Below are 18,493 nucleotides of genomic sequence, written 5' to 3' on the forward strand. Positions count from 1 at the left end.
CGCTATATAATATTGCGAGGAAAAATAAAGTAAGGAAACTCGAATTCACACACTACTGAATGCACACTCTTAAGTGCATCAGCAGTGCACTGTGAATCTGAGCGTTTCACAGGCCTGTCACAGATAAGAAATGCTATCAAAACGAAATACTACAAAACAATATACTACTGGCCGGCAGCAATTCATACCTGGACAACGTCGGGACGGGCTGCTAGTCAGTACATAATATGATGAGTTGCAAGCAGTGTCATTGTTTAGGGCCATAGGCCAAAAACAATTTTTTATGGCCGTAACCTATATACAGCTCTGTAGTAAACGTAAACCCTTCCAAGTAGATATGTGGAACTTTCTTGAGGAGGACTTCAGAAGTGTTGCAGTAAAACCGTCAATTTTTTATTTAATGCTTTATGTTGTCATTATTTTCAGAAGTGTGCTAAGTTTTTATTATGTGAGTGAAGTCTTATGCAGAACCCTTTCATTGCCTTGTCTGTAGCTCACGGCGCTTCCTGCTTTTCGGCCCTGATGCAGTGTTTACTTTGTAGATGCGCAATATTTCGCTATGATTGGTATTTGGTGCTGAAAATAGATGCACCACTTGACTTTGGAATTGGAGGAATGTTGGGGCATATTATCAAGGACTGGTGTTAAAATTATCGCCGTTTTATCAGCAGTTTCCTGCCGATAAAAAGGCGATAATGGGCTTGATAATACGCCATTGTTAATTCCCATAAAAGCCCATGTTAACACCAGAACATGGGCTTCTATGGGAATTATCAAGGGCGTATTATCAAGCCCATTATCGCTGTTTTATCAGCAGTTTCCTGCCGATAAAACAGCGATAATTTTAACACTGGTCCTTGATAATATGCCCCGTTGGTTTTTCTTTTTTGTTCTTTTCATTTCAACAACCTAAAAGGGGTGTAAAACTCCTTATTTTAACATACCCTGCGCATAAAGCTGTCCGGATCAAGTAAAGGAATTGTAGTATTCTGTGAAATTACCAGACGTTTGCACAAGACAAACCTACATTTGTGCACCTCATGTTTCTTAGCGTAATAAATAGCGGGGGGTGACACCATGAGTTACCGCACTGGGTGACACCAACCCTAGTGACGCCACTGGGGGAAGGGAAGGGTTTAGGGTTTTCCATATTGTTTTGTTTTTTCTTGCCATTTATAGCATATACAAGGCTTCCTTACAGTGGCACAGGTCCACTTTAACACTGATGGACTTAGCTTGTCCTTTTCGAGTCCTGGATTTAGCACTGTTAAAGGATACGATGGCTACACCTGCATGTTTATTTCTTTGTGTATGCTTTACATTTTTCAATAAAAAAGATTTAATACTGAAATATTCCCCTTCTGATGCTATCATTTCAATTAGTCAATTTGGTCAAAGTGCCATACACATTAGGAACCATTCAAATATGGTGCCCGCAATTACTTCCATAAAGACCTTTCTACATCGCATAAACCGCAAGTAATTAATATGTGACAAATCCGGAAGAGTGTGAGTATAAAATGGCAGGCATTCACCACAGATGCGAACCAGCGTTTTCCATGATAGGCACCTCTATTGATACGGACAGTAAGCCTAGTATTTTAGGAAGGAAATTAAAGGGAGAGATACATGTGAAATGGGCAGCGTAATCATTGCGATTATATTGGGTTGCGCTTGTCTTAAAACTATTACATTGTGATGCATCTGTAGGACATGACACCCTCACCATTGAGTTCCTGCCGCTAAAGTTCCTCTATATTAACAGAGGTCACCATATAGATGGCATGTTCCCTATGTGTTAGTCTAATTCCAGGGAGGAGCATGATCATTGATGATCGAGTTACTTTAAGCGTTTCACTTTAAACACAAAGGGCAATAAAAACAGGGCCCTCGGTAGGTATAAAGTTTGGTGAATGGTTATAGATATATTTTGCCATTACGAGTTACGGTTAGGAGGCCATGGCCACCGAGTGCAAGGGTTCTTAACAACATCATAATAGCAAATCCGTGGATTATCCATTACTAATTTGCGATTTTGCCATTTATTAATTTATTCTAGCCACATAGTGGAGCGGAATTGCACTGAGATACTACTAGAACAATTTTCACTCAAGGCCATAAGCATATCATTTGATGACCACGCCCACATGAAAAATGTTCGTATAAATGGTTGGAATCTAGGCACAGGGCCCGATTCACAGAATGAACTTAAGACTAAATCCTAAACTTACTACTATTTGGTATTCACAGTATGCACTTACTACTTTCGGGATTCACAGAGTGAACTTACTACTTTTGGGATTCACAGAATAGATTTAAGACTACTAACTTTACGTCCGCACTCGGGCCGGGAATTCCAGCCCGTAATCTTTTATCTATCTATATACATCAGTGTATTTTATTGTGGCACAAGAGAAACTATAGGGGTTTCCTTCTACGCAAGCAGACTTAGAATTTAAGGTAATTTTCTACCCAATGTAGTGATGCTCTCATTAAGTTAGCGGGTCATTAACCACAATCAGTATGCATCTTTGTTCTCTTTCTGTATTCATATAGGTAGTACTTGTTAAGACCGGCATTTTCATCAATAGGAACTAGCAGCCACATATCCCAAAGCTGAAATTCGAATATTGACCAAACAATAGGTAGGCCACGCATTATTATGGTGTTCATAGTTGAGGCCTTCTTAGGTTGGCTTTAAAGAGGGTTATAAGGGATGTTCTTTTTTATTTTATCTTCCTTACTAGTTTTCTAGGAAGCCACAATCTTTTCTCTTTCTTTATCTTTAAAGTACCACCTGTGTAAATCACCAAAGGCTTCTTAGTTTCACTGCACTGGCATTTTCTAATATGAAACTCTTTTGGTGGTTGGTGGCGATTCTTGGTCATTAGTGGGCTTATTAATTGTAGACATTATTGTTGTCTATTTCATTTAGTAATCACTGTGACGGAGTCCTGACGAAGGCCTAGCCCAAACGCGCGTAGTTTGACAACATGTCGCCAGTCCCTGCACATCATCACTTTAATGTTTGATTATAATGATTTATTATCCAAAAATTTCTTTTGGAAACAAAAGAATCTGGAATCTGTATATATGTGTATAAAATAATAATGATATGAAGTATGACAACTGTAAATGGATTTCAACAAAAATGTATCTATTTGTAACAAATATATACATTTATTGACAAAAAAATCATTGTGGAAGAATTTGATATATTAAAAAAAAAGATAAAATAAATGAAGTAAACATATACTGTTTAAGACTTGTGCATCATAATTAATGTTATAATGTTGGAACTGTTATTGATCAAAGAGTGATCCTTCCAGCTCCAAATCCAAATCCAAATGAAAAGTGAAAAGAACATGGACAAAGCACTGGGAGGAGCGTGCTGGACAGGAACAGGAAGTTGGAGACTCTGGGGCCCTTCCTTCCTCTTAAAATAAAGTTAAAACAAGAAAAAGGCCTCCCTGCACAAAAGAGTACAGCCAAATGTCAATCTGAGGAGTTTTTTTCATCCAAGTCATCATTTTCAAGAACGTTTTATGCTGCCCGAGAGTTATTTTTCTCCAGATTGCAAATTCTGCATGTTCTTCATCGCGATCTTCACAAAACTTCCTCTGGATGTCCGATGGCGCGTCCGAATGATGTGTTCGCGATCGCACAATCTCGCAGGACCGTGCGGCTAGCTATCAAATCTTGTGGTGCACGCGAACGGATAGGAAATCTCGTCGGCAAATGCCGGGATCCCTGAAACTCGCTACAGTGTGTGTGCGAAATTGCATTTTGTGGAATGCAGAGTTTTCAGTAACTCCGCATTCTACGTGTAACGCGTAGGTGCCAAAACTCCGCAAACTCTGCAGGCGGAGCAGAGTTTTACCCCCAGGGTTAATCTATTGGTTTAATAAATGTGGAAATTTACAAGTTTCAGCTTTTTTTTTTCACTAACCTCAAAATAAATGTGGATAAATAAAGATAAAATTAGCAAAAAAGAAAAATGGATAAATACAGATGGAAATAGCAAAAAAGACTATTAAACCGAGAGCCCTAATATGCTCCTTTCTCACCTGGAGCCAGTCTTTCTATAAAAAAGAGCAGGCAGTTCAGAGGCTGCGGCCGCACCCTCTGGAACCTGTTCCCAGCCGCAGGAACAACTATTCTTTGTGCATGCACTTTGTCTGAACAGTTATAAATAGGCATGTACAATAACAACCAGTCTATTGCTCAAACTGTTTGGTCCACTGGAATGTTATAGGAGAAGTTTAAACAACAACCAGAGCAACCTGACACTTAGAGACCTGGTACCTGCCAATCAGCATGGGCACGTAGAGGGTCAAAGGTCCCAGGCATAGTAACGCTGTGTCTCACAGTCCCTGATTTTATAGGTTCAGATAACGTTTGCTTGCTTTTCTGCTCGGGATACTTGTACCCAGAGTCCCTTGAGTGGAGCTTGGCATCAGACCTGGCGTTGCTCAGAGAGCGCCCTGGGCGAAACCAAATTTAGCCTTTTCCCCCTCCCACTTGTTCTCTTTGATAAACTATGTATGGAAAATGGGAGGAGGAAGGTGAGAGGAGGGAAGCAAGATGAGAAAGTGCAATAAAAAGAAAAACTACCAAAAAGAAATCAAGGGCGGCAGCAGCGTTCAGAACATTATGTTTAAACACACTTTTCTTTGGACCTAAGTCGTAAAGAGACCCAGAGCCCATCTGGAGGTGGGCACCGTGGTCCCAAATAACACATGTTATAGGCTGCCCTAGCTGAGCATGATTTGATAATAATTTTCCCCGGCAAAAAAGTACGAATAGTAGTGGTGGCTGCTCCAATTTTGAGGTAGTGGGGCAATGCAGAGGGTGGGAGGGACGGGTGATGGGTTGAGGGGAAAATAATTTAAAAGAAACTTACCTGCTCTTGCAGCCGCCACTTCAGTGCTCCTCTTCTGAGGCTGGTCACACTGCACAGGTTCCCAGGGGAAATTTGCAGCACTGCTCTCATACTGGTAATACCAGCCAGCGCTGCTCTGACGCTGGTAACACCAGCATGAGAGCAGCACTTTGATTGACCTGAGTGGGCCGACTGGATGCTCGTTCAAGCCCAGGGAGTCTGTGGCTTTTCTCCAACTTAGCTGTACAACACAGCTGGGTTGGAAGAAACATGAGTGCATGAGCGCGCATGTCTGTTTGTCCGGCCTAAAATGGTGGCCAAACAGACATGCACAGTTACAAGTGCCCAAACGCTCCTCCCGGACTGTGGTGCTCGGCAGGATGGCCCGCTCCAGAATGAACCTAAGCTGGGAGTAATGACAAATAAAATGATAAGTGGGGCAACTTGCCTCCACCATAACCGATGAGCCATCATTCCATAGTTTTTATAAGATAATACAAAAACAAAGAGATGTTTGCTCTAAAAAGTAAAGTACAAATATCTCATTATATTTTTATTAGCAGCGTGGAAAGAACAATTAAGGCACTTAAGTCAAGTGATGGCCAGGACCCCACTGTAAGCATTGTTCTGGCACCACTGGTCAGGGGTGCCACAAAGATATTTGTCTTCTTTGTGATTTCCTTGAGCAGCTCAGTCACTGCTAGTTCCTTCTTTGCACTATACTTCTTGAAGTGTTTGTGGGTGCAGGAGGTGCTGGAAATCTCTGTTAGAAACGAGTGGATGCCAATCAAAGATAATTCACCCATCTACCGTAATTGCAGCTGAACAATTTATAAAAGTGGCTCTATCCAAACAGATGGTGTGGCTGTGACCCCTTTAGCAAAAACAGTCACCAAATAGCTTCATACCTTTTTTTCATAGCTCTTGACTTATTTGATTGCTGGTGTGCAACTGCAGAAGGGGGTGACGTACCAATACCAAACATGTTCTCATGTTTCAAGCTGCGAAACTCATGAGCTTATTTACAAGCCCCTTGCGCCGCTGGTGCAACCTGCTGTGTGACATTTGCAAGCATACAAAAAACCACCCTGCGTGGCTTTACGACTGCTTGTAAATATCGCCACTTTTCACACAACACTTTGCATGTTAGAGACGTGACATGGGTGTTGCTGTAGGTGTTACGACATAATAAACCATGAGCAATCATAAACCTGGAATGCGTCAGAATGCTACGCCACTCCAGGGGTGGCAAAGCAAGGCGCAACAAGGAGAAATGTTTTCATTTCTCCTCATTTTTTCCTCCTTTAATGTGTGCTGCATCTGCAGCATGCATTGGAAGAGGAAATCACCTCAATGTATTGTTTTTGTGCAGGAAGGTGGCCCTTCCTGCCCAAAAACAATCTCCCCAAGACGCAGGCCATGCACCGTGGTTAAAGGGTTTCTGCGCCGGCGCATGGAAGCAGTTTGACATGTTAATATGTTTTATCCTTGTGCTTTGAAACAAGCACAGTGCAGCAAAATGTCTTGTGGCACCGCGCTGCGTTGCCACAAGACATTGAGTCCTCAGAATGATGTGGTATTTTCTTGCATACATTCAACCAGGTACTACATAGAGTAATTCATTCGGTCACTATCCCAATTCAAGAAAAGGACTGGTTTGTGCCTGAATATGGGTTATTGGACTAAGTAGAATTAGGGCTATTCTGAGATGGGTTTTTTTTTAAAACAAAAGGAATATTTTTGGAAAGCAATTTTAGAAACATTACACACACAGCCCTGCACATGCGCAGATGTATTTTTTTTTATCAAATATTTAATTCTCGCAAGCTGTCCCAGTCAAACGCACCGTTAAAACAGGCACACCGTGGTCTCGGCTGAGTAACCATCATAAATCACAAACAGGCACGGGTCGTCCTTCAGCATAAAAACAAGTTACTCACATCTTATCCTTTTCTTCACCCCAACAAGACAAACGAAACCGCAGACAGTGGTTGAAATAATAAACTATTTTGGTGTTTTTGGAAAGCTTTTTTTCAGTGTCATAATATGCATGTGCAGGTGTGTTTTCACGACCTATTCTGGCATGAACAACAAGATAAATGCTTGAAAACAAAGGGCCCGATTCACAGAATGAACTTAAGACTCAATTCTAACTTAGTACTATTTTGGTATTCACAGAATGCACTTACTACTTTTGGCATTCACAGAAGTTAGGATTTTGTCTTAAATTTGTCTTAAGACAAACTTAAGACAGACTTAAGACAAACTTAAGACAGACTTAAGTTACGATTTTGTTTTAAGTCTGTCTTAAATCTGTCTTAAGTCTGTCTTAAGTCTGCCTTAAGTTTGTCTTTAGACAAACTTACGACAAAATCCTAACTTCTGTGAATACCAAAAGTAGTAAGTGCATTCTGTGAATACCAAAATAGTAGCAAGTTTAGGATTGAGTCTTAAGTTAATTCTGTGAATCGGGCCCAACTACAATAAATTGTGATTTCTTCTGAAGTCTGTTCCCTAGATGGGTTCTTCGGACAGTACTTAAACTTAACATATTCACAGTAAATATTTTTGGCAGGGCACCAAGGATCAGGGCTTACCACAGTCACAACAGAGCTCTACCCTGCGGCATCCCTGGCTCCGCATCTGGCTTGTGCATAACTTACATCTGCTTTGCCAGCTGCTTCTAGATTTGCAATGTAGCTCTGCACAATGTGGTAGGCGCCAACTCATCAGCAGTGCAGTCAAATTCTTGTATGTGCCAAACACACAGTGGTGCATTTTCAGTGTTTTCTGCATATGTTCACAATTTACCAAATCTCAGATTGGTTAAGCAATGCTCTCTTATAATGCATTCTTAATTAATTTAATCTATAGGGGAGTAGCTTTGGGGGTGTGAGGGGACATCTTACAAATAAATGTAGGGAGGGGGGGTCTGTGGTAAAACCCTCCAAATAAATGCATTCTTGGCTTGATAGTTGGGTCAGAGGGCCCGGAGTGGGATGTCCTATTTATGTGTTGTTTTTTTCTAATTGTTCTCTTCTCATTAAGAGGTTTTAACTTGTTAATCTTTTGGATTTAAACTTAAATGTATATATTGATGGTTTTACCACAAAAGTAGTAAATCTGAACCCATAGATGTACTCTTTGAATGGGTGCAAATGCACAACTTTTTTTAGAATTCCCAAACAATAGTGGGCTTGGAAAGCTGTGCCAGAGTCAAGTATCCAGGCATACTGCTGGCATCAAACACCAAAAAGATGATGGGTAGAATGCTTGCAAATTGTGTAACCAATGGCATGCGCTCAAGGTAGCATTCCAAGCCATCATTTTTTTGCCATTGTTCCATTCTAGACAAAGGCCCATCGAATGTAAATCAGTGCAGACCCTGTTCCTCGTGTGAACAGTTCATCCAGACGCATCGCCATCTTACCCATCCAACCGGCGACCCAGCGCTTTTTTAGTTAGGAAAGGTGGACATTTGAGATTCACACCACCCAATCTCACCGACTAAACTATGTCCTTGGTAATCTACTTGCTTTCTTGGATTAAGAAAAGTTTTCAAGTTTCACAATAGAATTATATTCCTGTGAGACCTGAGAATAGCTGCGGAACAGTCTTTAGCACGAGGGGTGGGCGGGGTCCTGTCGAAGAGGAGTCTTAAAGAGGCAGAGTCTAGTCCAGGTCTTTTGTAACCTACCAGGTGACAGTTCTACCAGTCCTTGCATGGGCTTCTCTTCAACTGTGTCTGTCCACTGCTTGTATACACAGGATTCAGGGGGAGGAATTGCTGCTGTTCCACAATTCACATTTCAAAAATGGGGGTGGAGCGGCGGCGATCTGTAGCGTGAGGTCACAGATGGATGTTGTGAGATAATTCCTGAGAGTGTTGGCCGCCATTTTCAGCATTTGTTGGACACACTGCTTTCTGGTCCGCGGAGGGAGAGGAGGTCTGAAAAGAGATGTCGGCGTTCTCCCTGACAGGCAGAGGCTGGTAAACGATCGCAGGCTGAAAAGTGAACAGAAATCAGGTGGATATTAGTGAGACTGACTTTGTTGTGCATATTGCAGGTAACACCAAGAATCTGTCACACCAGCAGCTGCTACATGTACATGAACAGCATCTATGGTAGCGCGCAGAACCAGATTTCTTTACCCACCAAGAATGTAATGTAATGTAATGTAAAATTTTATTTATATCGCGCAGCAATCACTCCAAAGGGTTCTGTCCCAGGATACAGGAATCCCAAACTATTGTATGCTGGTTGCTTACTGTCTTGTCTTTCCAAATGCCATGTTTTTAGTTAATAAACATCACAGGGCTTATTTACAATCCTGTGCGCCGCTTGTGAGTCACTTTTTTTGATGCACTGGTGGTCCAGTGTGCCTGCCCATATTTACAAGGCCACATAAAGCCACCCTGTGTGTCTTTTCATGGCCTTGTAAATATGGCCCCCTTTCATGCATTACTTTGTGTGAAAGTGGCATTTCATGGGTGTTGCTGTGGGTGTTCCCACGCAGCAATCATGGTTTGATAAACCTTCAAATATGTTGAATTCCTGCGTCTCCCAGGGGTAGAGGTACCTTTATTTTTCATTGTTTTTTCTTTTTCTCTGAGTGCTGCATTCTGCAGCACTCAGAGAAAGAGGTAAACACCTGTTGTGATTGTTTTTGTGCACATAGAAATTCACCCTTACAATGCAGACAGCCTTGCAAGATGGCACCCGTTGTGCAACAGCACAGGGAAAAAAGGCAGGAATGTGACGTATCTTGTAAGTACAGCGCATTCCTGTTCTTTTCTTTTGGTGCACGGCAGCGGAGCAGGAAGGATTGCTACGCTGCCGTGTGTCAAAATATTGTAAATGAGGCCCCGTGTTTCTAAAAATTCTGAAAACAGATATCACTAGTGTGATTACAGTGAACATGAAAAATATACATTGGACGCAGTTTCAGGGCTCCTCCTCTTTCTTATATTTACTCTTCTTCACGGTCCTGATCTGGGTTGTATGACATGACAACGCGTGGTATTACCACGCGTGCCATTACAACGCAAGAATTACAACAAAAGTTGTTACAACGACTTTCGCTGGAGGGTGCTGGATAGTGGAATAGTTTAATTTTCTATTTCAACTCCAGCCCACGTTGACAGTAGGGAAGGAGTTGGATAGAAAATTAAACTATTCCCTATCCAAGAGCGCCCTCCAGCGAAAGTCGTTGTAATGACTTTCGTTGTAATTCCTGCGTTGTAATGGCAGTGCGCGGTAATCCCCACGTTGTCATGGCTGTTCACCGTCGGAATGCCCAACTCAGCCTTTCATTCTTCTAAGGGTGAGTACTATGAAAACATAAATAGGTTCTCCTATGCTAATGCTGCTTGCGCATAGATCTCATCAAGCACTTATGTGTTACATAACCATATTTGGATTTTTTTCCAATATCACTTTAAAGTACTTGTTGGACTTAACAAGCAAGGTGGGTTTTAGGATTCTAACTGGCCCTCATGCAGTCTTGGACACTGTCGCACAGTTGCACATTCCTGTAGAAGATTGGCAACTAGGAGTGTGATTTTAGGAAACGTGAGTAATGTATTCCTGAACTCATCACCCTCTGAAGGAAACAACGCATCTTCTCCATATCAACATCCTCCCACCTTTCACAACTTTCAGTTACATGTTTTTGATCTATAGACTTGCACTGCATAAAGGTGTTTGTAAACTGTTGATATTTTACTACCTTTAGCTCGATGCTAAACTGGAGTGGCATTCTCTGGTCAGTTGAAATGCATTCTAGTTATTGTTAGTGATGTCGTCTCCAGCTTTCTAAGTGCAGACAGTGTCACTGGCTCGTCAGAAAGGTGTAAAGGGTTGAATGACGTGAGACCCCAGAGAGGAGTCGGAAGACAGAAATGAGAAAACGTAATTCCATGAGCTGTCATGCTCATCAGTTAGTATGTCTGCTTTCACCAGTGAGTATGTCTGTTCTCACCTGTGACTATGTCTGTTTTCACCTGTATGTCTGTTTTCACCTGTGACTATGTCTGTTTTCACCTGTATGTCTGTTTTCACCTGTGACTATGTCTGTTTTCACCTGTATGTCTGTTTTCACCTGTATGTCTGTTTTCACCTGTGACTATGTCTGTTTTCACCTGTATGTCTGTTTTCACCTGTGACTGTGTCTGTTTTCACCTGTATGTCTGTTTTCACTTGTGACTATGTCTGTTTTCACCTGTATGTCTGTTTTCATCTATGAGTATGGCTGTTTGAATAGGAGACTTTAATCCGCATTTTTTTACTCCGTATGCTATTATCCCACATGTTTTACTCCACATGAACTTTTACAATGCAGGGCTTTACAACGAAATCTGTTACAACGCATTCCCCATTCCAAAGCAATTACTATTCTAACTCCAGGGTTGCGTTACTTTGTAGCAGTTCACTGTGTAAAGTCCTGCCTTGTAAAAGTTAATGCGGAGTAAAAAATGCAGTGTAATACCATGCAGATTAAAGCATGCGGTGTAAAGGATGTTTCCTGCTTGTTTCCACTTGTCAGTATGACTGTTTTCACCTGTGAGTATGTTTGCTTTCACCTGTGAGTATGTCTGTTCTCACCTGTGAGTATGTCTGTTTTTCCCTGTTTTGGCCTGTGAGGATGTCTGTTTTGGCCTGTGAGTATGTCTGCTGTGAGTGTGTCTGTTTTCACCTGTGAATATATCTGTTCTCACCTGTGAGTATGCCTGTTTTCATCTGTGAATACGTCTGTTTTGGCCTGTGAGTATGTCTGCTGTGAGTGTGTCTGTTTTCACCTGTGAATATATCTGTTCTCACCTGTGAGTATGTCTGTTTTCATCTGTGAATACGTCTGTTTTCACCTGTGAGTATGTTTGCTTTATGTCTGTCCTCACCTGTGAGTATGTCTGTTTTCCCTGTTTTGATCTGTGAGTATGTCTGTTTTGACCTGTGAGTATGTCTGCTGAGAGTATGTCTGTTTTCACCTGTGAATATATCTGTTCTCACCTGTGAGTATGTCTGTTTTCACCTGTGAGTACGTCTGTTTTCACCTGTGAGTATCTTGGTTTTCACCTGTGAGAATGTCTGTTTTCACCTGTGAGTATTTTGGTTTTCACTGGTGAGCATGTCTGTTTTCACCTGTGAGTATGTCTGGTGTGAGTATGTCTATTTTCACCAGTGAATATATCTGTTCTCACCTGTGAGTATGTCTATTTTCACCTGTGAGAATGTCTGTTTTCACCTGTGAGTATGTCTGTTCTCACCTGTGAGTATGTCTGTTTTCAAGTGTGAGTATGTCTGTTCTCACCTGTGAGTATGTCTGTTTTCACCTGTGAGTATGTCTGTTTTCACCTGTGAGTATGTCTGTTCTCACCTGTGAGTATGTCTGTTTTCACCTGTGAGTATGTCTGGTGTTAGTAGGTCTGTTTTCACCTGTGAATATATCTTTTCTCACCTGTGAGTATGTCTGTTTTCACCTGTGAGAATGTCTGTTTTCACCTGTGAGTATGTCGGTTTTCATCTGTGAGCATGTCTGTTTTCACCTGTGAGTATGTCTGGTGTGAGTATGTTTATTTTCACCTGTCAATATATCTGTTCTCACCTGTGAGTATGTTCTCACACGTGAGTCTGTTTTCACCTGTGAGTATGTCTGTTTTCACCTGTGAGTATGTCTGGTGTGAGTATGTCTATTTTCACCTGTGAATATATCTGTTCTCACCTGTGAGTATGTCGGTTTTCACCTGTGAGAATGTCTGTTTTCACCTGTGAATATGTCTGGTGTGAGTATGTCTATTTGCACCTGTGAATATATCTGTTCTCACCTGTGAGTATGTCTGATCTCACCTGTGAGTCTGTTCTTACATGTGAGTATGTCTGTTTTCACATGTGTGTATGTCTGTTCTCACCTGTGAGTATGTCCGTTCTCATCTGTGAGTGTTTTCACCTGTGAGTCTGTTCTCACCTGTGAGTCTGTTTTCACCTGTGAGTCTGTTTTCACCGGTGAGTATGTCTGTTCTCACCTGTGAGTCTGTTTTCACCTGTGAGTCTGTTCTCACCTGTGAGTCTGTTCTCACCTGTGAGTCTGTTCTCACCTGTGAGTATGTCTGTTTTCACATGTGTGTATGTCTGTTCTCACCTGTGAGTATGTCTGTTCTCACATGTGAGTCTGTTTTCACCTGTGAGTCTGTTCTCACCTTTGAGTCTGTTTTCACCTGTGAGTCTGTTTTCACCTGTGAGTAGGTCTGCATCCTCCCCGGGGCTGCCGCTGTGTTGCGCGCTGTACCTCACAAAGCACAGTCAGAGCCATGAGATGCAGACTCCATCTCCAGTGAGACAAGAGTTCTCTTTCTCCTAGATTCTCATCTCGTATAGTCTGTCTTTCCCTCTCAGTCACTCTAGACGTCTGTGGTCTCTTCCCAGTTCAACAGTCACAATGATGCCGTGCATGGGTAGAGGAGGGAGGTGGAGCCCCACAGGGACAGTAAACTGAGCGGAATTTCAAGAACTCTGCTTCCAGTCATGAACCGATGCCTCTTTGTTGCCCCCTTTTCTTCTCTATAGGAATGCAGCTTCACAGGGCCATACGTTTGAGTTGCGTCGCCCTTGCGCACGGCATGGTAGCGCAAGGGCAATGCAACTACTAAGATGTATCAAGTCTTGCAAGGCCACCTTGCGTGTCCCCGCTTGGCTTGATAAATTGAGGGTAACGCAACGCAGCGAAAATTGCTGCATTTTATGACTCTGCCCCGGGGACACGTTCCATGGGTGAAGCTTGGGTGTTCCCTCGCATCCACCAATCGATTTTGGCGCATTCATTGATTTACCATTACTGGTAGACCCGAGGAAGCGTCAAAATACTACACAACCCCAGGGCAGGTATAACGAGGAGAAATATCGTTTCACCTCGTTTTTTCCTCTTCTAAGTGTGCTGCACTGTGCAGACCATTTAGAAAGAGGAAACTGCTTCGAAGGATTGGTTTTGTGCAGGAAGGTGTCCTCCTGCACAAAAACATTCCTGTCTGCAATGCAGGCACACTTGCGCCACGGTGCAAGGGAAGGACAGGAATGCACTGTATCATGTTAAATACAGTGCATTCCTGCCCTTTCAGGTAGCACAGCGCAGCACGGTGGTTCACTGCGCTGCGTGGAATAATGCTAAATCTGCTCCAGAGACTAACAGAGTTAAAATATAGGGGGCATATTTACAAGCAAGTGGTGAAGCCCGGGTTAGCTCAAAAACTGCTAATGCCCCACCCCGTCCACTTTAGAAACGCAGGGATGCATCGTATGTACAATAATACGGTGCATCCCTGCATTCCCCCCTGGGTTGGCGCTAAATTAAGTTGCCTAGAATGAATGTGTCTCTTCCTGCTCATAAACAATCCAGATTGGCAATTTATAACTTCTATGTGTGCTGCATTGTGCAGCACACTTTGAAACAGCACATCGCCATGAATGATTATTTATGTGCAGAACCTTCCTGAACATAAAGAGGAGAAATTATGCATTTCTCCTTGTTTTGCCATGTTAAGACCTGGTATTCTCTGGTCTTAATTTTGGCACTGCCTCTTTTTAACACCACCCGTGTAAATAGGGGGCAACATCAAAATCAATGAGTGTTGCAGTGGAACACCCACCACAGTAACCACTGCCCACCCCTTTCACACGCTAGGTATAGCGTGAAAGGGTGCCTTATTTACAAGGCGTCGCTAAGCCATGTTATGTGGCTTAACGCCACCTTGTAAATAAGGCGAAGCCCCCATCACCACAGGAACGGCGTCAAAAGTTACGTTCCTGTGGCAATAGGGGCTTGTAAAAATGACCCCACCTGTCCTCACTCTGTTCCTGCTTCGTCCCATTCGCGGATACAGTCCCTTCTGAATAAAGTCAGACTCTATAGATATAAAAAAGAGGGAACAAAGAGGTTGCAAAATTGCATACCTTTGCTTGCAAAATCTGGGAAATCCCATGTTAATTTTTTTTAAATTAAGATTAAGCTTTGGTGGTGAACTGTGGTTTGCCAGAATCTCGCATCACATTTGTGGGTTTTTTTCCATTCGAACATGCACCTCACAATTAGGTAGCAAGAGACTGGTAACAGTAGAAAGATTCCCTTGGCAAAACTCTTTGTGGGCTAACCAGTCTCCTGCTGGTATCTCACGAGAATTTTCAAAACCAAGGGGGTCATTAGGATGGCGGGTGACTCTGTCCGCCCGCCATCCTGTCATGGAATGGGACCACCTGCCATTTGTGCGGGGGTCCTGTTGGTGGCATTAGGATGCGCCGCCACACTGGCGGGCGCATCCGGCATTCTTGACATTGCGGCGGGCGGTGCTAAGAGCACCGCCCGCCGCAATGCCAAGAAGGCATGTCGTGCAGTTCCATGCACAACGTGGCAGGAACCGTGCGGTGCCTGCCATGTTGTGCATGGAAGTGTGCACACCCCGGAATCCCTGGGGGCCCGCTACGGGCCCCCAATGAAGAAAACTACCTGCCTTTCCGTGGCCACAGAAAGGCAACGCCCCGCATGCAACATAATATGGATGGCAGTGTCTACCAGACACCGCTACCATATTAACTGCTTTTCCGCCCGGTAGGCAATCGGGCCAATTGCCTACCAGCGGTCCACCGGGGTGCCCCCTGCCATAGAAATGTGGCGGGGTGAATTGGCATGCGGGCGGGCTCAAATGTCGGGCGGATCGCCACCCCCATGCGGGCTGTGGCGATCCGTACGACATGCTAATGGGCCCCCAAGTGTGCACTCTGGTAAAAGAGAAGTTAAATTACATAATGTGAAAATTCTAGAATTTAGCAAATTTCACCAGTGTAATAAATCATTTTACTCTAGCCTAGCTAAGAGAAAGAGAGACACGCTTAAACAGTGGCACACTGAGTACAGGAGGCTGGTCTCGCACCCTCAAACTGATAGATTCACGGGGAAAGTCCGGAATCCTGACTGCTTTGCAGCATGGGGTAGTAACAGGAGATCTTACCACCCACTGACTATTCCAGGTAAGCCCCTGAGAACCGGTATTGTGGTCACATGTCCTACAAGAGCACAGGGATAAAAGACAGAATTGTATGCTCAGGTAACTGCTGCCACTTCTTGGAAATAACTGAAGTCAGAGCCTGAAAAGGGAGTGTTGTTTGTGCAGGTAAAAGGGGAGGAGATTGCTAACAGTTTGCTGATGACCTGAGACCATGGAATGTTAGGTTTCTATACCTCTAGACAAGAAATCACGGGATGCGTGCATTGCTCCACCACAGTTTCAACGTATTTTTGTTTGCAATATATCAGTGTTGGTTTTCTCGGTTATTTTCAGAGTTCTCCCTTTTTGTCGTAATCTTTTATACAAGATATCTGGGAGGAAATCTGGGTACCCTGAGGGTACATCTGGATATGAACTAAATAAACACTGTTTAACTAACTATACAAAACAACGACACCGCAAGCCCTTTGACTGCGCCACGCTGCGGCCCTTTCAGAGCACAGGAAAGCGACATATCTACAATGATATGTCTCATTCCTGTGCTCTCCCCTGCGCTGGCGCAGAAACAGCTGCCATGCGCTGGCGCAGGCACCCTTGCACCATGGTGCAAGGATGCCTGCGCCATGGTTAGATTGCTTTTGTGAATGAAGCGGCCCCTTCCTGCACAAAAGCAATCACTGCAGGCATTTTCCTCTTTCAATGTGTGTTGTAGAATGCAGCACGCATTGAAAGAGGAAAAACGAGGAGAAATGAAAACATTTCTCCTCGTTACTCTTGGCTACGCTACCCCTATGATGGCGCAGCAAACTGACGCATTTCCAGGTTTACGATTTCTCATGAATCTGGAAATGTATCAGTGGACATGGGTGTTGTGTGGGAACACCCACAGCAACACCCATGTCCCGCCGCTAACACGCAAAGGTGTTACCTGAACAGGGGTGATATTTACAAGCACAGGTTAAGTCTCGCAGGGTGACTTTACCTGTGCTTGTAAATATCCCTTAGCAGGCTGCGCCACCGGTGCGTCACGCAACGTGATGCACCGGCGGCGCACGGGGCTTGGAAATCTGCCCCTTACTTTCTGGAGGTCTGATTGAGCAGCAGGGCACAATCAACTTCTCAGCTTCTCGACTCTTAGTTTTGCGCTAGTGCCCTCTCTCATTAGTGTCTAAGGTTTTGAACCCTGGTCAGTGTAATTAAATTAGTCAGGCGCTAGGTAAAAATCAGCACTGCTGCGTTGGGGAAAAATATGCTGCGCCATATTTAGCAAGAGTAGCTTGCTAATGATGACATCGGCCATGCTTGCAGGGCTCGAGTCGGGGTACCACGGGGGTGGATGGCGTCCCCCCACTTATTTTACGGGGGGGACGTGGTCCCCCCTAACAAACAGCTGGACTTCACTCTTTGGCCTCTCTGGGACAAGGAGCTCGGTACCTTTCATGACGTCACTTCCTGTCGTGAGGTCACTTCCGGGGACAGCGTCCCCCCACTTCTTTTTTTACGACTTGTGCCCTGCATGCTTGCATGAATAAAAGCTATCAAATGGTCACTTTCCAGTGTAAATTTCAATGCAAGGATGAACGTCCACCATTAAGCCACTTAAAATGTTTAATTTTGCATAAGTTACACGTTGCCCTCAAAAATAATACGTGATATTACACTAAAGCGACGAGCCAGCGGTGCATGAAAACCTAACGGTGTTTTCCCAATTCCTGTCCCATTACACCACCACCTCTGCATAGATGATTTCGGGTTGGCAATCCCCAGCATAAAACAATTCAAGATTGCAAAACTTTTGATATGAAATAACTTGTGTGGCACAAGTTCATTGGTGCAAAAAAACAGCCTGCCACATTGAGAAAAATAAACATGTATTGTCTGGTGGTAGAACAAGGAGGCACGTGAGGTGGAGTCAAACTAGACAGCCTTGGTATTCAGAAAAAAAAAAGTTTATTTACCTGTACAAGTTGTGTTGTAGCTTGAAGCATTTCTGGATTCACATGCGTTGCAGTATTCGGCCATCTAGTGGCTCTGTGCGTAATTGCCTCTTTTTTTCTATGGATGTCCTCAACTATTTAGGTGGCTTATTACCGGTCGGTAACGGCCAATTTCCGACCGGTAATAGACTTATCCTATGTAGGGGGCATATTTACCGATTCGGTAAATAACAAATCGGTATTTACAGATTCGGTATTTACCGAATTATCATTTACCGATTCCTTATTTACCGAATCGGTAAATGAAATGTAGGAAGCACTTCAAACAGTGCTTCTGGGCTTAAAGGATTCGTTATTTACCACCAACAATTAGTTGGTGGTGGTGGTAAATAACGAATTCCTATGTAAATGCAAATATGTGCATTTACACCTGTGCCATGTCACAGACATACATGCCCTTAGGGCATGTATGTGTGCCACATGTGCACACAATCACTAATCAGGGGGGCCACCCTTGACTTTTTCACAATTTTACCGAATCGGTAATTACTGATTCGCTAATTGACATTCATTCCTATGGGCCTCCAGGCCCAACGGAATGAATGGCAAATACCGAATCGGTAAATACTGATTCAGTAAATACAGAATCTTACTGATTCTGTATTTTTTACTGAATTATTA

General features: G+C 43.3%; 1 protein-coding gene across 3 annotated transcripts in view; it reads right to left on the reverse strand.

Annotated features, from left to right (window-relative positions):
- Positions 1 to 5,422: 5,422 nt before the first annotated feature.
- Positions 5,423 to 18,493, reverse strand: part of LOC147735033 (ciliary neurotrophic factor-like) — a 550,327-nt gene continuing 537,256 nt past the window's right edge. For 2 of the 3 annotated variants that reach the window (XM_086953133.1, XM_086953131.1), the window contains exon 7: positions 5,423 to 8,888. In XM_086953133.1, the coding sequence (XP_086809259.1) occupies positions 8,733 to 8,888 (156 nt within the window). In that variant the 3' untranslated portion in view covers positions 5,423 to 8,732. The remainder of the gene's footprint in view (positions 8,889 to 18,493) is intronic. The other variant, XR_015307550.1, reaches the window with a different exon arrangement.

Source organism: Lissotriton vulgaris, chromosome 1_2 (assembly GCF_964263255.1).
Source record: "Lissotriton vulgaris chromosome 1_2, aLisVul1.2, whole genome shotgun sequence".
NCBI classification, from domain to species: domain Eukaryota; kingdom Metazoa; phylum Chordata; class Amphibia; order Caudata; family Salamandridae; genus Lissotriton; species Lissotriton vulgaris.